The following is a 26,903-nucleotide window of genomic DNA, read 5'->3' on the forward strand; positions in this document are numbered from 1 at the left end:
GAAATGTCTTCTAGCAGTGTCAGTCCCTACCACAAAGATGGAAGTATGCAGTTCCACAGAGTACCTGGAAGGTTTAATTCCTAAACTTTCATTTATTTACAGTAGCCTAATGGCAGTAAGGTTCCACGAGTTGTCTAGACTGCAGAAAACTTTATCCATTGTTTTAATGGATGAGCATGTTCATGAAAAGGTGTGTATTAAATCTTAATATGGAAGATTATGATGATATATTGTGATGTTAGATTTTCTTATTAGGTTAGGTTCACTGTCAAACAAAATCTAGAGTAGTAATTGGTTTACAGCAGCCTACATTCTGTTTAATAGGTATCTTAAAATGTAAAAGACATTGTTTGTAGTATTGATGGAAGAACATGAAAAAGTATGGTTTTGCGCAATAGTGCCATGTCTCTTGGGATGTATGTTGTATTTACTGCTGCATTTCAGTGATATGGTAATGTTGTCACCTGTTTACTTCAAAGTAATTTGGTACAATAAAGGAGTCAAAATCAGTTGTATTACCCGTATTTGAAACAAACTCTACTGAAGAGTTGGTAAGGAAATACATAGTTGAATAGTAATTTTACAATATCTATCTGATATGTTGTAATATGGAAGTAAAAATCAATTTTATAGATGACCATTCAAATATAATTTCAAGATATACTGCTGGGTACTAGTATATCAATTAAATATCACTAAACAATTTAAGAACACTACAATCACTCTTTGCAGACATGCTCCATGGTGTAAAATTCATGCAGTATTTAGTCATTACATCATCTTTAATTCTTTCAAGGATTTAATGAAAATGAATCACATGTTTTATTAAAATTTACTCTTGTATTTCACATTAGGTATTTGACCGTCTTCAGGTTCTTGGAGTTACAACTTCATATGCAGGAGCTCTTTCTGTCATGGAAAATATAGGGAACCACCACATGAATGAAGTTGTCAAAGGGGTCCAAAGCAACAATACTTTCAGAATTATTGGTGATAACTGTAATATTAAAGTAGGAGTAAAACACGAGCGAAGTAAACAACATGGCACAATGTTTAATTGGTTTGCATCGGCCATTATCATGCAGACAAAGTAATTTGATGATCTGTCAGATACCCCACAAGGGGATCCTCAATATCTTCCAATGACAGCTTTTCTTCCAACAGCTGAAGATGAGAGAAGAATTAAGAATGATTATAGATTTCTCATTTCTTAGGTTGCAAGAGACTTTTTACCCAACTTGAAATTTCTATTTGAAAATCTTCCATCCCACATTCTCGGAGATTACAACCAAGAACTAAGTAAACAAAATCTTGTTGTCCCACTCCAAGTGTTGCCACTTAATGAGCAGAAGTATGCAGATGTGGTGCAAATACTGGACCATTATGAAGATAAAGTCAGTGAGATTTATGAAGCTGCTGGAGAACCCATAGCTCAAATACCAATAGGAGGTGACCAGTTGGCTAGTGAAAGATTTTCAGGGGCCAAAAGTTTGAGGGCTGGATGTCTGACAGATAAAGGTCGCTACAGCCACTTGTATCCCATCACTTTTGAGCTTTGGCACACTGCAATGAATTTTCTTTTGTTGATCTTTAATACACTTTATAATGAGAAGTCTTTTGACAAGGGCACAATGAATGCGGCAAGAATCAAGCTCTCCAGGAAAACTGTTAAGAAGGAAGTGCAACACCACTACGACCATGACAAGGACTTTTTCATCAGTTTTCTCCGAGCGTACATAGTAGAGGCTTTGTGCAATTTCTTTGGCCTAGAAACTTTGGATGGAGAGCCAACAAAAAATAAACCAAATGGTGTTCCTGCTGAAGAAATAGAAAAATGGGTTCAAGATACTATGGACAAATTTATTGATGAGTATGTGTGGGCCATGGATTCTGATGCCAGCACTGTTACTACTCAGGAGCATGAAGAGATTATTTCCACACCATTACAACTGAAATTGCCCAACGGATCAACAGTTGTTTTATTTGTCCAGCAAAAACAGAAGAAGAAGGTGCAGAAAATTGAATTTGACAGAGTGAAGCACTTTATCTTACTTTACCTGGAATTTCTTGATATTATCAAGGTACCTGACAGAGATAGATTGATGACAACTTTCAAGTACATGATGCAGGTATTTAAAGCACACAACAGCCGCAGCAAATATGCATTGGAGATGTTGAGATTTTTATGCCACCAGCAATCATCTTACAGCTTACAAACTGCACACAAGGCAGTGTATGGGTTATTTGTAAATACTGCTGGGAAAGTAGATTCCCATATACCAGCATACTTGGAGATGGAGCATCTCATCAGGAGAATTAAGAAGCTTTTTAAGGCAACGGGGCCAAAAAACCTGGAAGGATCAGTTGTGAAAAAATCACGAGCTTTGGCAGGTCAAGCTCAGATTGCTGCTCAGTATGATAAATGCAGTGGTGTTCTTGTCAGAGCAAACAAGCACAAGAAGAAGTCTGCTCATGAGGATGAATTAAAACTTATTGGTGAAATGAAAGAAGCTGCTCCATTTACCAGCCAGATTGGCAGAAGTTATGATCAGTATTCCACCATAATGGCACGACAAACAGTACATTAAATGAAGAGGGCTACATAGCCTGGATAAATTATCACAAGACAAAAATGCAGTTTGAATCTGGGAAATGAATTCAAGTTGTAATTTTAGCAGTTCAATTTACGCTTTAACATGTATGTGTTTGATTACATACAAGAGTTGACATTTATATGTACTTGTACCTTCATGTTAACTAAATTTAAATTTAAATAGCAAGCAAACAATGTAATTTTTTACTTTTTCTCTCAATGAAGTCAAAGGAAAATGTACCTTCTTTGTGATTAAGGGAACATAGACTTGTTAAGAAATCAGTAACATTTTTTACTTTCAGTTCTGTTTATGGGTGAGCTCTTATCTTTGAAGATTTTTTTTATATTCCTTGTTTTCTTAAGTACATATATTGAGTAGAATTTGTTGAAATTTGGTAGAATAGCAGATTTCACTTGTAATGATTATTTTCTTTGATCAATCTAAACCGTACATACGGTACATTTATATGTTGTTCCAGTTTGGACCAAACTTAGAGACGATAAAATCATTTATCCTTTTTATTAGAAGCGAATCATACATTTAGATGATAAGTTTTATAACATAGACAATACGTGACTTTTAATAGCATGAACTGATTGAGCAATGTTTTCTGGTTGCTTGAAATACTTTGAAATTTGTTCAACTGTTTCAACATATTCAAATGTATCAGTGATGATATGAATAACATGTTCATTCAAATGATTTTGACAATCCCCTGACATGTCACTTAACCTATAGGCATTTAAAATGTCGAACAGTTGCTGTCTTTTGGTTAGTGTTGGTATTTTCAAATAATCTCTAGACTTTAAGACTTGTGAACAGGAATTCGAAGTATCACAAACATCGCAGCAATCCTGGTCTGGAACTGACACCGTAGAATCAAAGTAGGATGAGATAAATGCTCTCCTGCAGGATTTTCTTTCTTTGCAGTATTCTTTCACAGATCTGTCAACATGTCGTCGAGCAAGATCTGTTCCATTATAACAGAGAATTGCTTCTGCTTTTGAGCCATCCCTCCCAGCACGGCCGACTTCTTGTGTGTAAACTGTTAAACCATATAGATATAGTTTATTTGTCATGTGTGTTGAATTATAATTTTTTTATGATGTAATAAACACATTTTTATTGCATAAAATTAATATGAATTTGAATACTGTGTTTGTTATCATTCAGAAGATGATTAATATTACAATATCATGATCCTTATATTTAATGTATACCTTCAAGTGAACTGGGCGGGCCTGCATGTATGATTCTTTTGATGTGTCTAAGATCACAACCCATTCCTAGTGCAATTGTTGCAAATACTAGTCTAATGGGTGAATCACTTTTGGATAGTGAATTAACTATTGATGTGTTAAGCTGAAAATGTTGAGGATATTAATCATATGAATTTAAAAATTAGATTATATTCTGTAGTATTTAAAATCTATAACTGTAAACAGGTGTTGATATACTTGAATGTCCATGTATATACATGCATGTATGAATTAAGTGAATATACATGTACTTACATCATGTGGCTGCTGGGCATGATACTGCACTACTCTTGCATTTGCACAGCTTGATCTGTAGACTGGACCTAAGGGTCTTTTCGCAAGTTCTATTGCATATCCACACCACTGAAGTTTGCAGTAAACCACTGTTAAGGGAAAATCCTCCTCTTCAGAATACAGTTGAAGCAACAGTGGTTTGAACACAAAATTGTAAGCCTCCTGCACTGTATTGCACCCACCTGTAGATGGAATCCTTTCTTGGACAGCGAGTTTTACATTGTCATTTAGTACAGGGGTTGTATTTAATTCGTTGTAGTCCTTCATTCCTAGCAGACTTGCAATTTCTTTTTGTGAATGCTTACTTGCTGTTGCTGTTATTGCAAGCATCTTCATTCCCTTAGGAAGATGAGGCCTTAGCTCACATATAAGTCTAAAGTCAGGTCTAAAGTCTTCTCCCCAGTCCAAAATACAATGGGACTCGTCGACAACCACAAAAACTTTACCAACTGTTTTTCCAATTCTGCCCAAACTTTCAGCATGAAACAGGATATCCTCTGGGTGTCCAATGAAATGAGTAATACCAGTAAACTTCACAGGTTCAGTTTTTAAAACCTGACAGACATATGAACCTAATTTGCTCAATTCTTGTTCAATTATAGCATTTAGAGGTGCAATGATAATGACAATAGATTTGATATCACAAACGCACTTAGAAAAATGTGGAAGTAGCTCAAATATTAGGGATTTGCCATATCCTGTTGGAAGGATTGCCACTGTGTCTTTTTCTTGAATTGCCTTTAAGCAGTCAATTTGCTTTGGTTTCAGAAAAAAATATTCCTCATCAAATTGTTTCTATAAGTTTGGATCAAGAAACGATCAAATTCTACACTCACAGTTAAGATTAGAGTGCAGTGCCCTGAAACTTTATATGTTCCACAGAAACCTTTGTCCCTCATCATTTTGTACCTGTGGTTCAATTGAAAGTAATGACCACTATCTTTATATTTCCCAAACTATAATGTAATACGTAGTAAAACAATTAACAAAATTCGAGATTCAACAAATGTCAACCTATACTTTTTGGGTCTCCCAATCTTAGCGATAATGATTTTATATGGCTCAAAAATTTATAATTGACAGTAAACGATTTCAGGGTACCTAGTAGTGATGTTCCAATCATCGATTATAATCGAAAATCAGTCGATTGTAACCGCATTCAAAGCGTTCGATCATAAAAGGTTTCATTATAATTAATCGGTTGAGGATTGTTTCCCCTTCAACGAGCGCCTATTATATAAAACAGAATATTCTAGACGCGAACTATCTAAATCCTAAAAAGGCGCGCAGTCTAAAAATGGCAAATGGCTGAAATGTCAGACGAGTTCCATATTCTTACTTGGGAAATATAGCACATTCTCGAATTTGGACGCATTTTGGTTTCAAGAAAATAATGTTGGGCTGCCTACTAAAGAAAATCTTTTGAATATAAAATTTTTATGGCTAGAAATACTAAGTAAAATAGAATACGAAAGCCTATAGTCGGTCCCAAGATATTTATGCAGCACATTTGGACGATTTAAAAAAACAAGAGGCCCAGGGGCAACATCGCTCACCTGAGCAACAATTGCCTTAACTCTGATCAAATTAGCATTACAGTATCAAAATATCTTTACAACTAAGTACAGTAGATCTTACTAAAAAAAATTCAAAATCTGCCAGTTTTTATCCACATCTTTTTTTTGGTAAGCCCCTTTTGTTGTTGTACCTATAAGAAGATTTTTCTCTATTCCTATAACCCCCCCCCCCCCATTTCGTGGCCCCACTTTTCTCTAGGGAATGGTTTCATCAATCATAAATCTGCATAACCTGTGCTTTCACACTAAGTACTGAGGTTTGGACTGAAAACTTTCCCGGAATAATTTTAAAGATTTTCTCTATATATTCCTATGTAAAAATTCAAACCGCCATCGCGGCCCCGCCATAACGCTAGGGACTGTGATTTTGCAAACTTGAATTTACACTACCCGAGGATACCTTTACACAAATTTAAGCATTTCTGGCCAAATAGTCTTTAAAAAGAAATTTTTTAAAGATTTTCTCAATATATTCCTATGTAAAAATCCATCCCCCATTGTGCCCTCACCCCACCCCTGGACTATTATTTTTAAAAAACTTGAATTTATACGATCTGGGGATGCTTCCACTCAAATTTTGGCTTTCCTGGCCTAATAGTTTTTGGGAAGAAGATATTTTTTAAAAAATTCTATATATAAAAATTTATCCCCCATTGTGGTCCCGCCCTACCCCCAGGTACCATGATTTGAACAAACTTGAATCTACATTATCTGAGGATGGTTACACGCCAATTTGAGCTTTCTTGGCCTAATAGTTTTTAAAAGAATTTTTTAAAAAGATTTTCTCTATATATTCCTGTATAAAAATTTATCCCCCAATTGTGGCCCCACCCTACCCCCGGGGACCATGATTGTAACAAACTTGAATCTACACTATCTGAGGATGCTTCCACTCAAATTTGAGCTTTCCTGGCCTAATAGTTTTTGAGAAGAAGATTTTCTCTATATATTCCTTTGTAAAAATCCATTCCCCAATTGTGGCCCCACCATACTTCTAGGGACTATGATTTGAACAAACTTGAATCTAACACTACCTGAGGATGCTTCCATTTTAATTTGAGCTTTTCTGGCCTAATAGTTTTTGAGAAGAAGATTTTTAAAGATTTTCTCTATAAATTCCTATGTAAAACTTGATCCCCCTGTTGTGGCCACACCCTACCCCCGGGGACCATGATTTGAACAAACTTGAATCTACACTACTTGAGGATGCTTCCATTTTAATTTGAGCTTTTCTGGCTGAATAGTTTTTGAGAAGAAGATTTTTGATTTTTCAATACTCAATTATCTCCCCTTTAAAGAGGGCCTGGCCCTTTATTTGAACCAACTTGAATCCCCTTTACCTAGTGATGCTTTGTGCCAAATTTGGTTGAAATATGCCCAGTGGTTCTGGAGAAGAAGAAGAAAATGTGAAAAGTTTACAACGACAACGCCGCCAACGACCACGACGACGACATACAACGGACAAATTTTGATCAGAAAAGCTCACTTGAGCTTTCAGCTCAGTTGAGCTTAAAACAACATACCTGTGAAAGAAGTGCAATTGAATTAGTTGTAAGGGATAATTTCCAAGATAATTTCATTGACACATTATCATCTTTCACTCGGAAAAATTCACAGAAACGAAAACAGATTCCTTGCGTAGATTTATAATAGGGATTGTTTACATCTTTTCTCCATACGGAATACACTCGGAAAATATCGCGCAATTTTTCAACATTATCATCCGGGCTTGCTGCTATAAAAAATCCCCGTAGTGTTATGAATACGATAACATTCTACTTGTGTGACATGTAATGTACAATGTACATTCCCGGTTATGACGTCATAATGATGATGACGTCATAATAGTAATGACGTCATTATGTACTTTGTATTGTTATGATTGTATTGTGTTGTTACCATGTAAATAACTGAGTTAGTTTAGATAAAGAATTTGTACCGAACAGATGTGTTTTATCTATCTCACGTAACATTTTGGTGCCGCTACCAGAGAAATGGAACTACGCAAGTTAAAAGCCACTAGAACAGGGAACAGAGGTGCTGTTAGCAGAAAACTGAAAAAATACGAAGGATCTGAAGATTTTTCCAGGGAAGATCTTTTGTCAATTCTTGAAGACTTGAAGCAGAAAAGGAAGTTAATGGACAATCTGGACGAACAGATATTGAATCAAATTACAGAAGAGGAGGAAATCGAGAATGAAATCATTGAAACAGATGAGTATAACACCGAGTTAGACATTAGATTGAGACGTTTTAACCCTCTGACTGCGGCAGGGACATATATGTCCTTTTACCGCTGGCTGCGAGAGGGACATATATGTCCTTCACGACGTCATGAACGTAAAGTCACTTCTCCCTTTCATTTTCAATGGATTTTATATCATTTTTACTCGATTTTTACTATATAGATTGATTTTAATTTTTAGAAACATCAACCTTTTGTTATAGGTAATAAAAATTATTGAATATTTTAGCAAAATTTTTGAAAATACGCATAAGATACAGTAACTCGCGACGACTTGATGTCGTAAGTAATGAGTGTTAAAAGCAATATGAGTTGCAATTTTCATGTTGATATTTTTCTTTTACGAGAATCTTATTTTCTACTAAAATGACATAAAAATATCATGGTTTTTAAATATCTTTTAGTCATATTTTTGTGTGAAAGGGCCGTTAAGAAGCTTAATTTGAGCATAATTGATTTATTGTCGTCCTGTACAAAAATTGATTTGCTATAAATTCCTGAGAAGAGAAATCTTTCGTCTGACAAAAATCAATGTTTTTTTTTCAAACCTTATTTATCATAAAAGTTTACATGTAAGTTATATTTTCACTAGCAGCTTTTTACAGCAAAAAAAATTCTAAAAAAATACAGCTCGTATTGCTTTAACTTTATTGCGGTTATCATCTCCGAGACTCATGCAGCCTTTAATGTGGATTATATATCAGACAAATGTGAAATAAAAATAAAGATTGGTTTGAGCTGATATATATTTGCGACTTTGAGCTTCTTGGGATTCTCGTGAAACGGAGTTGCACGACAATAAGAAAGTTTTAAGTATATCGTACCTATACATTTCGTTCTCCTTTTCAATTATCCCGGTTATGAGTATGAAAACATCATACAAACCAAGAAAAAAATGAATTATCAAGTCGCCATTACCAAAAATTGAATTATTCAGTCGTCATTACCTTTCCACCCCCCCCCCCCCCCCTCCCATCCCGGATCTTCATCAGAATAAAAAAAAACAATAATTAATACATGCAGTTTCTCGTAAATTGTAAGAGTACATTATAATTTTATTGTTACACAAATTACCAAAATCCGAATGCACACCATAAATCACATTTTTAGTTTTATTCTGAATGATATGAAAGTGTTATTCCTCTGCTATGAAACAAAATGCTGAGTATGGTTTTCCATGTTGACTAGCGGTATTTGCAAGTCATCAGATCGTTCTCAGAACTATGGACTCTTTAGTGCCGTACTCGAAGTTTCCCTATCTAAGATTTTCTAAAAGTACACGTATGTATATGAAACCCTGGTAGAAGTCTGATAAATTTTTTAGCGAGAATCAATTGTAAGAACTGAATGAACTTCCAAACTATCACGATGAATTTGCAGTCTAATAGTACCTGAAGTTTTGAAGGGAATAAATGGATAAATCGATCCATCATCGATTCTTTCTGACATAAATTATGTCTTGTAGAAACTTTCAAACATACTAACCATATATACAAACACATGTATTATTGGATGTCGTCTTGGCCGTCATGCAATGATTTTGTGATGGTTCATTTGTACGTAGATTTACTCCTACCTGTACACATACTCGAACAATTATGTACATTCATCCACTTTTGATATAAAGCACAACTTTCAGAATTAATTTGAAAATTTTTGAGAAAAAAAATGTTTTAAGAGGGGGGGGGGGTGTCATTAAAGCTACGTATTCTTTTTCAGATATTACTTTAGTAAAAAATTAAACGACTATCATCATTTTGACCGTATATAATTATATAGCACGCTAGGCACTGGATTTGGAGATCCCTTAAATACACAATAAATGCTTACAAATTCTCACTGGAAATGTACTCATTTAATTTGTAGCAGCGGTGTTTTTTTAAACAATTGTCAACAAAGTAAAAACAAAATCAAGGTATTGATTTACTACGTATATGATTTATTTCTTGAAAGGTTTACTTTCACAATTGATCACATACGTTGATGTTTGAAATGTGATTAACATTTTGCAAGCAACTTCTTCAATTATATAATTACCATATAAAGGACATCATTATATGTGCTAGTGCTATACCTATTATACTAGTCCAGTGCTTAACCCTAAGATTTAAAAATAATTAACGAAAATACAACTTTTAATTCGATAATAAACATCTACAAATATTTAAATTACATATACACATGTAGTTGGAAATTAAAGTATTTCGATGTGTTTAATTACTTAGTTTTCGTAGTTTATGTTCAATATAATTTTTGAACCTAATAGAAGGGCAATGCAAGTTTTTATCATGACATCAAACGATCGTGGTGTATGAAACGGCCATAGCAAGCACACATGAACGAAAGTACAAAATACGTATTTCATGTAGAAAAAAAACAATTTTAAGTAAATCTGAGGCTTAATTAGATTGTCTTAAAAAAACAAAGACGAACTGACAAACCGCTATTAGTAGACACTTTATATACTATATAGATACACGGCGAAATAAGATGTTGACATGTTTCGAAACATTTGATTTTAAAGGTTTTTTTGGCTAGATATCAGACACTATATCCTTTAACAAGATTAAATAATCCAGTCTTTTTCACAGTATAACACTACATGCATAAGTCCAGTAAAATTAAGAAATTATCTAGAATAAAGATTTATACTTGGAAAAAACTACATTTGTATAGGCCTACTGTGTAACAGTTGCATAAATGTAATTAAAAGGAAAGGATGTACATAAAAAATGCACAATGCCAAAGAAATGATATGGACGGTAAACAGTTAGTATATTCTTATAAATTAAGGGGCTGCGAATTCTCTCTCTCTTTCTCTCTCTCGTTCTGTCTCTCTCTCTCTCTCTCTCTCTCTCTCTCTCTCTCTCTCTCTCTCTCTCTCTCTCAGAATTTTCTCTGAATGGGGAATCGTAGTTGTAAACCCTTATTGTTTTGTGTTCTGAATCTGTCTCTGATGAGATGCAGCCATGCGAAATTCTAAGAATGATATGTAGTGTTTTGTGCACTTTGATCTAGATCTATATACATGTAACCACCACCCTCCTCCCCCTATAAAAACTCATACAAAGACAAATTGGTTGATACAACAAGAAATGATATCGGATTTAGTATATTTTCTAAGAATCTTTTGTTTACATGCTTGAGAATATCTCATGATTGTTCTTCAACAAATGTATAAAGATACATCTAAAATACGTTGTCAAAGACAAAAATGCCTCATCAAAAACGTACAGTTATTATACATGTATAAACATATTATGTTCTTGCATATAAAAGACAGTTGCCTTATAATCTATTCATAGTTTTCGGTAAAGATTTTCGGGTTCACTGCGCAGACTTATTACATGTACGAAACGATCTGTGTTGATACTATATATAAAGTATATATATAAAGTCCCATATTGACGCTATGCTATGGTAATAGAAAACAGTTACATATTCGTCCACGCTTTTCAATACAATTATTGATGAACATTTTTTAAAACCTAAATATCCATCAAAAACAATTTTACATCAATCTAGTTATTTTCATGTAAATACAAGAATCAAATAGAAAACACAATAATCAGAAGATTTCCACGAACGAAACCATGAAGCATTGGGCTTAAATTTTGATAAAACGTAAAGTGAATCGTTTTAGGGATGTTTGATTAATTTTCTATATATATTTGTTTATCAACGCTAGGCACTGTGCTTCCCAAGTCAAGGGTTTCTGATCCGCTCTGCCTCTTTGTGAGAAGCGGATCAGAAACCCTTGACTTTGAAAGATGGGCACTGTGTTTTGTTAAGGTAATGTTTGTGGCTTACGTTGGATTTTTCATTCTAAGAAAATGCACCCAAGTTACATGATATTTTATTCATATTCATAGTCTTTTTTATCAATAAATTCAAAAGATTTTGTCCGTCCCATTTTAGAACTATTAATGGTCAAATTTCTTTATTTTAAACTGCCGATTGAATTAAGTTGCAACAATCAGACAAGTCTAAATCCCAGGTATTTGCAGACCAGTAAGAGGGAAAAAAAGATTCAATTTATTGCAACGCAGTTTAAAACCATTATGACAATTGGAATTTCACCAAACTTTTAAAAAAAGAATTAACGCAACAAGAATGACCGAAAAAGGACCCAAAATGCGGCGATCATCACAGTCATCCTTTTCTGATCTTCTTTTAATTGTAACCTATTACTACTTTTATTAAATTTGAGAATACTGTAAGTTTATATAATTATTAAAGGGACATGGTCACGATTTTGGTCAAATTCTATTTTCCTGTTTTTATTATTTACAATGCTTTAGGAATGCATTTCCAATGACCAAATGAAATTGGAGAGCCAGTAGTTATAAGCAAGATACAGGACTCACAATTCTTTGCCATGTAAACAAGGCTCGTGCCCTGTTATTGTTTACATTAGTTCAATATACCGGTAAAAGTTTTTTCCCAAGCTGATTTTTCCATCATATTATTCATTTTAAGCATAAACAAACAGATCTTAACGTTTACCACATTCATTTCGGTCTAAAACTGGAGATTTCACTTCAACGTACAAAATGTAAACAAATGCTTTGTTTACATAGCAAAGAATTGTAAGCTCTGTAACTCACTTATAACTCAACGAATAACACTAAAACTTTGGTTGCCTATTAAAAATGCCTTACTGAAGCATTGTAAACATTAAAATCGGGAAAATAATTTTTGATCAAAATCGTGACCATGCCCCTTTAAGCCTCACATGCATTTATGATCTTTTATAATTATGTATCAAACAAATGTTGCTTCTGCTTCTGGGCAACTGCAATTAATCCAAGGATACAGTCATGACATCTTGGGAAAATTAGTGGAAAAGACAAGTAAAAAATTACGGCATTGTAATCCGCACTTCGAAATAGAACGCGCACTTGTTATATTCCTTGAATTTTGAGAAAATCCCGCGTAAAAACGTCAAAAACTTATGACGTCGTTTTTAATGTCGCAGTGACGTAAAGTTTTCTGTTCAATAACGTCGCAGCCAGAGGGTTAAAGAATTCATTGACAACAAATTTGCAAATGTAGCTGGGGAGAAACAAGATTTTCGTAAATCAAATGATGAAAATGGTATATTCAATCCTCATGAAATCAATGAAGTGTCATCTGATCACACAACAGTTCCATTAATACGTGATCATTACCCTGTGTCAATGCCGTCAGGTAGTTTATCTACTGCTTCCAACCACAAATTACCAAAGTTATCCTTACCTACATTCAACGGACACAAATTAGATTGGCAATCATTTTGGGATTCATTTAACATTGGAGTTCATGACAATATCAGTTTAAGTGATGTTCAGAAGTTCAATTACTTAAAATCACTGCTCCTGGGTGAGGCTTTATCAGTGGTAGAAGGATTAGCGCTTACCAATGCCAATTATATAAAGGCCATTGATCTACTCGAATTTATATGCAAGCATTATTGGACCTACCTGAACCAACTGATGCTTTACACAGTTTGAGGGAAGATGGAAACATACATCCGTGGATTAGAAACTCTGAACCAGACTGAAGAGTGCTATGGAAACTTACTGGTACCTGTAGTCTTGAGGAAACTACCATCAAAAATCAGACAGAACTTGGCTAGAGCCCATGGAGGAGATGACTGGACACTTGGTGATCTGAGGAAAGCCATTGGACATGAGCTGTCAATTCTTGAAGCAGGGTCGAACACTGATGAAGATTGGTATAATTACAACGACTCAACATGTCAGAGAACAGCAAACTTTTATGCAAAGGCATTTAAGGGAAAGAACAGATGTGTTTTATCTATCTCTCGTAACACGTAGACATCACATTTTTAGCATTGTATTGAAACCTGATTAGCTAATAATGGCGTTTCGACTGAGAAATCTTGGAAATTGTTCATACTTTTGAATTTACATCGTTTGAACCCTGAGGTATTTATAATTATGTTCTTATTCACCAGTTCAATCGAACATAAATTATTTATAAAATAAAACACAAACACATAATTTATAGGAGAAGCTTGCATGCGCGAATGCACCAGACTTTAATAATCAAATACATGTATAATATAGTGCAAAGTAAACGGCTCTCGGTCTCTTTACTTTCATAAACAAGTACAAGCATACTCATTCTACAAAAGAAGAAAAAATCATGTAGAAACCAAAAATTGACAGAAATTCGATGTCATCATTTGGGAGGGGTGGGTGGTGATAGACTGTTGCAAAGTGGCATCGAACTTCGAATAACTTAAAAAATCCCAAATTCTTCTTTTTATGTGTACTAGTCATGCGTAGCACGGAATAATTCACCCTATTCACTCGTAAACACCCATAAACAGTCATTCGATATGTAATATCGACACGCCCACTTAATTCAAAACAAACACACGTGTTTTCTGTAACTTTTATAAATATATAAATCAAGCAATTAAGCAGAATGTGAATCCAGGATATTTTGGGACAGAGTATAGTAACGGGTCTGTTCATTGTAACTTGTTTATTTACATTTATTTAGCACTTAACTATAAAATATAAAAACCTTCGATACTAATCGATAATTAGTTAGTTGCGGAAAACCGAACGATTCCAATCACTTCTATAAGCCTACTTATGTTCTCTTTCGCTTCGCTCAGCCGAACATAAATTATTTCAAGTTCACCGAGATCGAACCTCAAATGTACAAACCAATTTTTAAAAATTTTATATGGAAACGAAAAGAAATATTTAAGACAATGATTTGTTAGATCTTGCAAGTTTATGGGTGTTAGACTTCTTAAAGTACCTTAGTGACCGGAATATAAACATATCGGAGTTTTATTGCATACCGGCCAGACTAAGGTAATCTTGAAGACATTGAACAGGACAAAGATCTGAATTGGTTTTTGCAATATACACAATATTACCCCTTCTGTAAACATCAGTCATGGAACATCTTACTTTTATATCCATGTGAGTGTCACAACAAGTGATGTCCGATCTTCTTATATTGCACAACTCTCCAGCTCTGAAAAATTCGGCAAAACCAAGAACAAACAACAATCTAGTTCGCAGATGAGATAAATCAGCAACATTGTTCTTCGCACTGAAAACTCTTGATATGATATTAGAAGTAATAGGTTGTTTTTTGTTTATCAAAGTTTTAGAAAGAGTGCGCAAGGCTCCTTCCAAAGTAAGTTTAACAAGTTTGTCCGAACATGGATTTGGAAACAGATTTTTATCGTGATACCACTGCACTGCGTAAAACACGGAACTAAGAATTGATGAAGAGGATTTACACTGAACAAGATGCGAAATGTAGAGAGAAACAGTAGCAGGCGTAGCTGGGAAAGATGATAACTTGTTTATAGAACACCAACTTTCAAATTTCGAAAAATAAGACTTATATTTACGCAAGGTTGCATTGGATTTAGAAGCATCGATTAAACTTGGTATGTTTCTAGCCAACGCTGCCAAGTCGCCTTCTCCATGATTTCGCAATTCGGCCCAATGTGAATGGTTGAATATCTGAAATAATAAAATTCAAAAATCAATTTAACAATTTATTAACTAACAAATAACTCGAATGATAATAAATGTTATAAAATATACGTGATTAATCTCAAGGCTCTCAGCCCAAATTATGTACTGGCTCTCAGCCGTACATTACACACAAAAGATGACTCTCAGCCAACTCAACATCAGGCTCTCAGCCGTAAAAAACAAACAATCTGACTCTCAGTCTCACATAACATAAACAGACTCTCAGCCTGTACTACGCATTCAATATATGTATATATATATAAATGTGATCGTGTGGCTCTCCGCCATGCACTAAATGTCACAAGTACAGTCAAATTTAGGCCAACAGGCTAAATTTCAAAATTGAACACAAACTCTAGAACATAGTCAGTTCTGACGTATATGCATGCAATTGTTAGTAAGTAGAAGTTTGTAAATCCGAAAATATAATGTTACATAGATTTGAAATTAATGTTCAGAACTAAAACGTTCGATAAAAATTTGACTCCAGCAAACGCACTTTCTTTATGTGATCCTGAGATGAAAAAATTTCTTGGTTTGACATTCCACATAATCAATAACAAATGTTTTAAATTTTCCATCAGAGTTAACCAACAGAGGCCAAAAATGAGCCGATGTCCATTTTGGAACAACTAACGTACCTTGCGCTGTGCATAATTCTAGATGTCTAATAGTATCTGCTATCAAATGAACAGGTGGAACAATCCAAGAATTATACAGCTTCCAATCAAAAGCAAATGCGTCGACACCTGAAGTACCTGGCGTCCAAAATTTGCTAAAGAACTTATTTACCTTATTGTTTTTACAGTCTGCAGAAAGATCTTTATCAAAAGGTCCCCACTTTTGACTAAAAAAATTAAAAACAACATCTGAAACAGACTAATCATCAAAATCAAAAATTTTGCTATACTAGTAACAATCAGCTTCATTGTTTTGATCTCTAGGAATCCATTCTACCTCTGATGTTATATGATTCTTAATACAAAAGAAGAAAATTTTACAGGCAATATCATGAAGATCTTTTTTTTATGCTTCCTGATTTTACAATTTTAACTACGTTTGGATTGTCGGTATAAACCTTTACAGTTCTGTTGCTTATTTTATCTGCGGACGATAATAGAGTAGTTTCAACAGCTTTCATTTCCCTCCAGGTAGAACTTTTGGCCGATTCTTCAGAAGTCCACATTTTATGCACTATGCTGTCTGTGCATTCTACAATGTAACCAGCAGCTGCATGCTTACTAGCGTCCGTATATACAATCCTTTGTGGAGTAAACTTTTCTTTAAAGAAACATTGAGAAGGCAGAGAATTAAAATTATGCAACCAAAAATTGAATTCATTAACAATTTCAGCGTTCAAAATAACATGATCGTCCCATGACATATTAATGAATTTGCAATAACTATGTGCATAAATCTTGACATAATAGAACAATAATGTTTCCAGCTATACTAGCGATTTCCCTTATCGTAATTGATTTGGATGAAATAGCTTTAGAAATCTTTGTCAAAAATGTATCCTTTTTAGATTGGGGAATAAAAAGCATACCTTGCACTGTATCCCAAGAAAAACCCAACCAATCCATTGACTGACTCGGTTCCCAAATACTCTTTTCTTCGTTAACTAAGAACCCTGCTAATTTTAAATCTGCTTGCATAGCTGAAGACATTACTTTACAAGAACTGTAATCTGTTGACAATCCCAAACCATCATCCAGATAAATGACAATTTTATGACCCCGTGATCTCCAATATTAGATAAACGGAGCTGGACTCGGGCCAAACGGAAGAACTGTAAAAGAGTAATATACATTTTTCCAACAAAAACTGGGGTACTGAAAGTGGGAAGGATTAATGTCCAAATGATGATAACCACTCTTGAGATCAAACTTGAACATAAAATCATTTCCATTACAGTATTTAATAGCGGAATTAATGCCTTCTAACTTGAATTTGTTTTTGGACACACATTTGTTTACATGCCTAAGATCTAAAATAAGTCTTTTCCTGCCATAAGAATTTGTAGCGACAGAAAGAGGATTGACAATTGATGGAACACTTTTACATTTAATTATAGCTTTTTTTACTCAATAAACTCTCAATTTCGCAGTCTACAAAGTCTTCGCTGTCAAGAGAAGAATTGTTGTTTTGAAGATAAACAGAATCTGGAAAAAACTCAAAAGGAATACAATAACCAAACTGAATAGTATCAATAATGTATTGTTCGGCGCACAATTGTTCTTTCCAGCACGACAAAGTTTTTGCTAAATTGCCTTTGACATTTCCTGTATTTCTAAACTCTACAACATGTAGAGATTCATGTTTATAAGTCAAGTTTTCCTTTACCAGTTTATTTTCTCTGACTTTCTCCCGATGCACTGGTATGGGTTGATGTTGGTTTTCCAATGGCCTGACTTCTCTTTTTAAGCGGACAGTTGATGCTCCAATGTCCGAATCCGTTACAGTATAGACACTGGTCCGGTTGAATTCTGTACGGTCCGGATTGCGAACCTCCGTTGTTCCAGCCTGCAGAGTTGAACTGGAACCTGGGGTAGGGAGCATATCTAGGTTGAACGAATTTGCTATCGCCACGAAAAGGATTACTAAAACCTTTCTTATCAAACCTTTTCCTTTTAGCCCTAGCCTCTGCCTGTCTGAGCCTCTGGCTTTCTTCTGAATTCTCTGTAATTAGGTCGTCTTTGAATTCTTTGGCCACGTCCCATCCATATTTGTCTGCAATTCTAATAACTTTTTTCTGCTCTTTAATGCGAAGTACAGAGTTCTTAATAACGTCTTTAACAATGGCAATATCACCGAAATCAAAACGTTTCTCAATTTTTTCAAAATCGGATTGAATGTCTGTTAAAAAAATTGTACCTCTCTTTATGGTGTTCAAGTTTGAAGTCAACAGAATTCTCTTTCCCTTGTGTAGCAGAGGTTTTGGCTTCGAATTCTTTTAAAATCAATTTCTTGTTTTCAGCCATGGCAGCGTCTAACTTGCATGAGAATAGCTGAAAAGCTTCTGCATCGGTCAGGTCTTCCGTAAAGCGAGATTTGCTTGATGACATGGGGCGTCCGTTTATCTCGTGCAATGAGTGTCTGTCTGGGCTACCACGTGAGCTGACTGTGTCCGAGTCCGACATCTGAACGTAACTAAGTGGTCGTAGCTAAGTTGTCGAATGGCAATAGAGCCTGGGTCCTAGGTTTAAATACCACAAGAACCGAATAACTCCTTACAAGAAAATAGTTCCCAGCTATAATATTAACTCCTAAGGTAACCGTTACTTATATGAAAATGCGATACAAATTGAACACCGAATAGTCAAGACAGCCTGAGCGCGGCACACAAACCCAAATGCACCGGGATCGAACCTCAAATGTACAAACCAATTTTTAAAATTTTATATGGAAACGAAAAGAAATATATTACCTAGTGTAATCTCGACACTTTTTCTACTTACATGTAATTATATTCTCTAAATATGTAAACTCATGTAGGATATATTTATACAGGGATGTATTACATACATGTATTTCCTTTGGAGTTTTACCTCAAATTGTTCTGCACATAATTGTATTGTTTGTCTTATAGTATTACATGAAGTAATACGCTCGTGGGTCGATTAGCTCACAGGTTAATTATGCATTTGTAGTTCCAACTCTCAAACTCATTATGCAAATGTCAAAATGTCTACTCTTGATTTTGATATATATGTTGGACGTTTTGTTCCTCTTTTACATAAGCTATCTGATTCTTTATTCCATCATACAAACATGTAACTTGCACCTATCATATTTTTTTTATCTAAGAGAGGGATTTGTATTGTACGTTATGTCAAATACATGTACCTGCTATTGTAAAATATCAATAAATATTGTTTAAACTAATGTTATTGTGACAAAAATCGAAGAAACTATTTTTATTGTACGAAAATTAAGGAACAGCTTATCTTAATGCCAACAGAAACTGAAAAATACTCCATAAGAACAAATGTGCAACTTATGTCTAGCAAACCAAATGGCACTGAATATCATTATATTTAATTGTGTGATGCTTTGATAGAATTAAAAAAACCTGGTGGGTTGCATTTAATTCGAATCAAAGTACTCAAGTTCTGACGGGAGTTGATTTTATAGATTATCATTTATTTTAGAATCAATTTATCTTTCATGGCAATTAGTTTCTAGTTTGTATTTGAATTACGCACTTTTTTGATATGAATTTTAAGACTTTCGAGAAACCCCATATGAATCATGTTGTGTTATATTTAAAGATAGATTTCAACTACTAGTGTGTATTAGTTATCGAAACAATTCTAAAAATTGTATGGATCCAAGCACTATTGATATCGAACTCTATAGTCTCTTTTAACTAGACGCTCGGCTGTCTCCGTTAATACCCGACAAGCAAGAGAGCCCCCTCTCTGCTTGTCGCAGATTTACGGAGACAGCCGAGCGTCTGGTTGAACGAGACCATATTATTAACACTGGCGTACGAATACATGAGACTACAAAAATATCTAAACTGTTCGTAGTATATAAAATTTGACTATTTTCAAAGTCTTTATAGATAAGTTTCCTTGAAAAACAATGCTTCAGCTTACATTACATTGAATTTTTTTCTAATATTTTTGAGAACTTAGTCTTTTCAGCGGTGATGATTTGTGCTTAGGTCCAAACACTGTTTCACTTTCGGTTTGTCAGAGTAACTGCATAGGAGAGTTAGTTAAAATCAACTCCCAAAAATCAAACTCATTAAAGTCTCTGTACATCTTAAAATTCTTCAAACCATCAAACAGTCTTTGCATTTATAAGTAAGATACTCTCTGTGACGAGGGTCAATAAAAAATACGATGACAATTCATCTATCATATATTTTTCATAATAGTCATAACTCACTATATCACTCGACATCTAATTTTTAAAAAAAAATTCAAGAATCGTAAGTTAGTTCCTCGAAGTTTTCATTTTTTTACCGCATGTCTTTTTGTTTACTATAAGAAAATCCCTGAAGTCAAATGACGTTGATTATTCTTTTGACCAAATATTTACAGATATTCCACTCTCTTTCGTACTTTTGATGCCCAAAATACAAATACTACCATCCCCCCCCCCCACTCAACCCCCCCCCCCCCCCAAAAAAAAAGGATACACAATGAAACACAAACGTGAAAATAATTTTGATTATTTTCCCCCATTGAGCAAATCTCGGTTTGCATCAGCTTTTCCCCGGAGTTAAATCCATACTGTGTATACTTTTCGTTGCGCCGTGACGTCCGGCGACGTCAATGATTTCAGTCAATTTTAAAGAGGACAATCTATCTTCAGTTACAGATATCTATTCAACAAATCTTTTTATCCCGTCGTTATTTAGTACACAAAATATCATGACAACATTTAATTCGAGGATTTAATATTGTTTGGTTTTAAGCCCAGTTTATAGAGATATTACATTCATCACGATTTGGTTTATTGTTGACATAAGACAAATTTTGACCGTGCGACGGGACCTCATTTTTGCAGGATGAGATTCTTAATAACTCTTAGAATTAAAGGAATATATTAACTTTTTGGATTTCAAATTGTTTGAAACTATTGCTTTATTATGTCTACTGAATTTAATATTAATATTACGTTAAGTAACATAGCTATGGCAAAAATCTTAGTATTTTTTTATTGACCCCGTATATTATCTTTACTCTATCTCTGAACAAATCCTGGTTTTCCTTTATTGTGTTTTGGTATAAAATTTGTATTAATGTTGCATTGTCTATTGTTTTTATAAAACATTATTTCAGATTGAAATCTTGGAAAGTTTTAAATAGAGTTTAAATTGTAATATACATCGAAAAACGCAAGCTATCTAATGACTGAGTTAACGGCGTCCATGAGCTGTTTTCTCGGAAGTGTAAAATATTATGTACAAAACATCAACAAAAGATACTATCTAACAGAAATCCTCAGCAGTATATGTGATACAAAGCCTCATAAATGTAGACCAATTGATATGCATGTTCAGGTCGGTCTCATATTTAGATATGGATAATAATGCATAACCTAGCGTGTTTTTAATTTCATATTTCATACATCTTCATATCACAACAGGTTGGTTGTAATCCTACAACATTAAATTGTAAATATTAATGAACATATTATTGTATCCTACGTCTATATGGATAAATGATGCATGCATAAAACAAGGAAGTTAAATGCCCACAAATTGATTCCAGATTGTTTTTATTACGGTTTTTGTCTGAAATTCTAAGTCTATTTAGGACAGTAATAGATAGTATATTGAAAATTGGCATACATACCCAAATTTAGAGAGAGATACACAAAATACCCATTCACTTGTTTGAAATAAATACAGTAAAAAGGGTTTGTTTCAGTGAGTTACATGTACGTATATATGGTATCCATTTCAGTTTAGATTTTTCATCCCTGTCCGCTCCTCAAAATATACATGCAGTTTGTTTTTATTTCAATTTTAAAGAATAGGATAAGGAAAAACTGAACAAAAAATATGGTTCAATATATGAAGCATTATTATTACTTATTAGGTTAGTTACTGACTCACTACGGAAATATATTGGGTTGATCAATCTCATAGATGGCGAGGCGAAGCCGAGCCTTCTATGAGATTGATCAACCCAATATATTTCCGTAGTGATTCAGTAACTAACCTAATAAGTGTTTTGTTTACTCGAGGACTATCAAGCGACATATTTATTCACAAATAGCAATGATCTTCGCAAAGCCATGTACAAGATGCCTTACATCTCGTCCAATTTAACTCATTTAAACTCTTCAAATTTTCAATTTTAAATGTTTTCTCCCTTTCCTCTGCAGAGATTTGAGCAAATATCGACGCTGCAATTTTGTTCTGCTCCAGACAAAACAATGTGACGTCAATATTCTAAGGGCAACTAGCGTACTCTAATTTTATAGAATTTCAAAGGGCAACTACTCCAAATACTTTAAGAATTTACGGCATGCAGTTTATGTATAAAATACTATGAAATGTCGAAATAAGTAAGCGAAGCGTCGAATTATGACGGCCATATTGCCTAATATTATTTCTCACAGAACAAATATAGAGATGTATGAGGCAATCACGTGCTATGTTTAAACCAATGAAAATGTGACATTTCAGTCCAAGGGTAAACAAATCATAATGTGTAAAGTGTTAAGTACCATGTTTGCGCGGGTAATCATCTAGTGTATATATGAGCCAGTGTATGAGAAAAGGGGTCTTATGACATAACGTCACAATGCAGAGATAACGTCATAAACGTCGGCAACATTTCGCGACGTCGTTTATAATCTGTAATGCTTTATTTCTTTTTGTAACGTATGAAATTAAGCATAGGGAAGTTTTTTTAACAGCAATATGTATACTATTCTTTGCTGGATTATATATACATGACAATGTATAGATCTGAAGTTAAACGCAGTTTGAATTAATTTAAATTTCAATAGAACTACCAACCTATAGGTGTAGGTGCAATTCATAAACGTGTAAAAAAAACCATGTGCTAAATTGTGTTGTGTTTATATATACTGCAAAATGGTTTCTAGGCATAATTTATGAAAAAGAAATTTAAAAATAAACCAAACATGATAAAGAGTTTATAGGCATGGTAAGAGTATTATAAACAGTGACATATATTATTTATAATATAAAATGAAGTCGTACATAATTATATAGCATGCAGTCAAATACTTGATTATGAAAAATCAGTTTTGCCATTTATATTTAGGTATTGGATTGACAATTAATCAAATTGCCCACTCTTCAAAATTTTAAATTATTTATTAAATGCAAAAATTGATCTCCCACATTTAAAAACAAGGTAAATTTGGACTCGCACGGGTTGCACGCCATTTTCAACACAGCCATCATAAAATATGTAAGAAAAGATTGCATTACAATGGCATGAATTAAGCATAAATATGTAAAAGATAATTTTGAGGTAAACGATTCAATTATTGCAAACCATTTCAAGTTCTATCATTTTAGCAAATGAAAACACGAGTTTCATTAAAAAAGTCTTCCTTCTAGTCTGTCTTTCTGTCTGTCTCTCTCTCTCTCTCTCTGAAAACGAAATTGTACGATCAAATTAGAAAAAACAAAACAACAGTACAATATACCAGTATCATGAGCAATTCTTGTATCTTAGATAATAACACAAATTTGATTCAAAAAGCGATTCTAAAGGTTCAATGTTTAAAGTCAACATCTAATTAATCTATCAATGAACTGAAGCGTAAGGATAAATACGAAAAAATAAAAGTTAATAAATGTAAACTAAAAGGCCTCTGTTACATTGGGTGTATCAGAGAAAAGTTTTTTGTCCATATATACAAGCGTAATTAAATGCATTATTTTGTGATTCATGCGGGTGAAAAGGTAGCAATAATTGTAGAAAAATATATATTTGAATAAATTTAAGTAAATTAATGTAGATTTTTTTCTGCAATGCTTGCTTTCTTCAAAGTCAATGTTTATAACAAGAGAAAGCATATTTTGTTTACATTTACATCTATCTTTGAATCCCTTCTTATCCATTAAAAATGAGTTAAGTGTGTAAATTATTGTCTATCAGATCATTACACAAGAGGTCCGTGCAAGTCCGTGAAGGTTAGTAGGGTCCGTGCTCTTAATGTAGCTAAATTAGTATTCATCTATCAAGAAATTAGCCACGCAATATTCAACACCAATAGTACAAAGAACACATCAATGAATGATTAAAAAAAAATTCATTATAGCTATTTGATATAAAGACGATATTAAATACGCTAAATTTTTTAGATTAAAGGAATGAGTAAAATAATACGTCGAAATTGTTTCACATATTCGCATAGATTTCAGTCTTATCACTTTATAGCTGTATGAATTACAATCAATTTTCCTAATAAATACATCACGAAGTAAAGAAAAATAACATTAACTCAATTTATTCAGGACATTTTGCAGAGACAACCAATCGCCAAAACTACATTGTGGATGTTAATTAACCTGTAAATATATGTAGGTACATGTAACAAAATTCTCGCTAGTTGTACATTACGCAAATCAATGGTAGAAATAGTATGTGTTTGTATAATATCAAAAAGATATTTATACACCAATCTACAAATGAAGCTTGTCAACGAAAAGTTAAAAAGTAATATTATTTTTCCCCGGTTAGAAGTTATGATGCGGTGGTGCTATTTGGGTTTTCTGACACGTTGGTTAGAAAAGATTGTTTTCGGTCAAGAAAAAAATATTTCTTTTTTTTTTTTAAACCCAAACACTGTTTTTGACATAAATGAATGAATTAAGATATTCTTTATTGCAACCAAAAAAATACATTACAATATGTTAATATTTTTACATCACTGACATTAAAACGTAAATCACCCCAGTCAATACTAGAATATAAAACCTTTTTATAAAAAATTATGTATCTGATAGTGTTATTTATTATTTCCCCGCAAAATTTTTAAATTTTAATGAATTGTTGAGATGAAATAGAATTTAAGGTCAGACGAAACGTTCCTCGAAAAATTATAACTATTCTTCAAATTTTTAACGGCCTGATAATATTCCAAATAAATAATTATTATTTATTATCATTTTAAAATGATTGAAATTTTACAAATATAAATGTATATGCTTAAAAAAATTTAATCAGCAATTCAAGTGTATTTTCAAGAAGATTATATAGAAAATTACGTACTCTAGTATCTTGCAGAAATGTCTGGTACCTTAATTATTTGCAAGGAAACTTGTCAAAGTGGTAGTAAATCAATAACAGATTCCTATAAAAAGTTATATAAAATTGAAGAACGCGTCGTCTGACCTTAATGAAAAATTTCCTACCAATCACGAAGTAAAGAAAAATACCATTAACTCAATTTATTCAGGACTTTTGCAGAGACAACCAATCGCCAATTTTAATATACATGATTTAAACACATTAGTTTTATTCTGTGTAACATAAAACAATGAAACCTTGTTAATGAATGAGATTTATTTTGTCACAATATGATATCATTTTTAAGCGCTAAGCGCATGCGCTAGCACTTATTAGGGATGCACCAAATTTCATGATCTTTTTATAAGCGCCACCTAGTGATCATGCTGAGCGACGCTCGAATTCTAAAAATAGCAAGATCATGGTATCCTTAAGTTTCTATCAAGATCCCAGGTTTTACAAAAAAACGTCGAGTTGTGGGTTTACTTAATCGAGATCCGAACAAATGGCAAACTTTTACAATATCAGTGAAGTCTAGGGTGCATTGGCGATTACACATGCCACGCGACATTCCATGCTGCTATTATTAGATGCATGTTGGGTGACCGCTGTGCGATGTAAACAAAGGATGGCCAGTGGTGCGGATCTCGGAATGTCAAAGCATGCAATCAGAGATATTCCCTTGTCTTGTTGCTATACCAAAAGTTACATAGAAAAAAATTTAAGACCCTCAAAGGACGACAAATTTATCAACGTGATATTTTTAAAAACATTTGTTGTGTAACTTTGATCTTTTGATTCATGTCGATTTTAAATTCAATGACATTTAGTCATATTTTACGGTCTCGGTTGGTGAAAAGGTACGGTTAGTCTTGTTTTCACTCACTGAGCAAGTGTATTCAAAACTTGTCGTACACTGTATATATCAACAAGGTTAGCATTTAAAAAAGGAAATAAAGTCAGCCAGCGGAATATTAATCTTAGATCAAAATTGAATATACAACCATTAAAAATACAAGATATATAACGACCAGAACAATAATATTCTGCGGGTGTACATTGAGTTTGCACGCTTTACTTTTATAAATGTAGGGTAGGAGACAGGCGTGCAGCGGTACAATGTATGACTTCACGCCAACTTTAGTTATTTATAATTATATAGACTTTTAAAATTGCAAAGATCGCTCTCTGAATTTTACACCACATATCCTCTCAAATTCGAGAAATTTATATATGCAGACTCCGGAACCCAGGGACAGTCAGTTTCATAACTTCGAATTTCTTAAACAAGGACCGTCTAATTCATTCCCAGAATTCCAATGTACAAAAGCGCAATCGAATTTTCATCCCAACTTAGTTGTAAGTGGGCTAACTAATCAGTTAATATACATTACAAACTCCTCTCTTCAAATTGATTGAAATGGTATGGTCAGGATCTCATACATATGATGCATTTTCATGAAACTGTTTTTTCTTTTACTTTCTGTATAGTTATGATTTTAAAATATTAACAATGGTTTGAAAAAAGTGGCATTGAGGCTGGCTTAGCGCTTTTCAGTACTTTGAGTACTTTGATTATGAGTCAACCTTGGTTATCTAATTCTTAATGCATTTATGACGTCTTGGTTTCAATTTTTTGACGTTAAAACAAAAAAAACCCTCTGACGTCATGATAAA

At 33.6% G+C, this 26,903-nt stretch overlaps 1 protein-coding gene across 2 annotated transcripts; it reads right to left on the bottom strand.

Annotated features, from left to right (window-relative positions):
• Positions 1-3,098: 3,098 nt before the first annotated feature.
• LOC117690569 (ATP-dependent DNA helicase RecQ) lies at positions 3,099-4,936 on the bottom strand. Of its 2 annotated transcripts, XM_034475020.2 has the most exons (3): positions 4,109-4,936; positions 3,815-3,956; positions 3,099-3,639 (listed from the first exon to the last, which is right to left on the bottom strand). In XM_034475020.2, the coding sequence occupies exons 1-3, from the start codon at positions 4,481-4,483 to the stop codon at positions 3,149-3,151; spliced, it is 1,008 nt and encodes a 335-aa protein (XP_034330911.2). In that variant the 5' UTR covers positions 4,484-4,936; the 3' UTR covers positions 3,099-3,148. The 2 variants fall into 2 exon arrangements, 1 of the variants encoding a protein (XP_034330911.2); XR_010715182.1 differs by lacking the exon at positions 3,815-3,956.
• Positions 4,937-26,903: the final 21,967 nt, after the last annotated feature.

This window comes from Magallana gigas, chromosome 6 (genome assembly GCF_963853765.1).
Source record: "Magallana gigas chromosome 6, xbMagGiga1.1, whole genome shotgun sequence".
NCBI lineage: Eukaryota > Metazoa > Mollusca > Bivalvia > Ostreida > Ostreidae > Magallana > Magallana gigas.

Bases quoted from the DNA above. Each gene is read 5' to 3' on its own strand.
- LOC117690569 (XM_034475020.2), bottom strand. From the start codon at position 4,483: ATGAAGATGCTTGCAATAACAGCAACAGCAAGTAAGCATTCACAAAAA. The intron at 3,957-4,108 runs GTAAGTACATGT...CAACATTTTCAG, and splicing joins ATGCCCAGCAGCCACATGAT to CTTAACACATCAATAGTTAA. The intron at 3,640-3,814 runs GTATACATTAAA...ATGGTTTAACAG, and splicing joins CCCGCCCAGTTCACTTGAAG to TTTACACACAAGAAGTCGGC.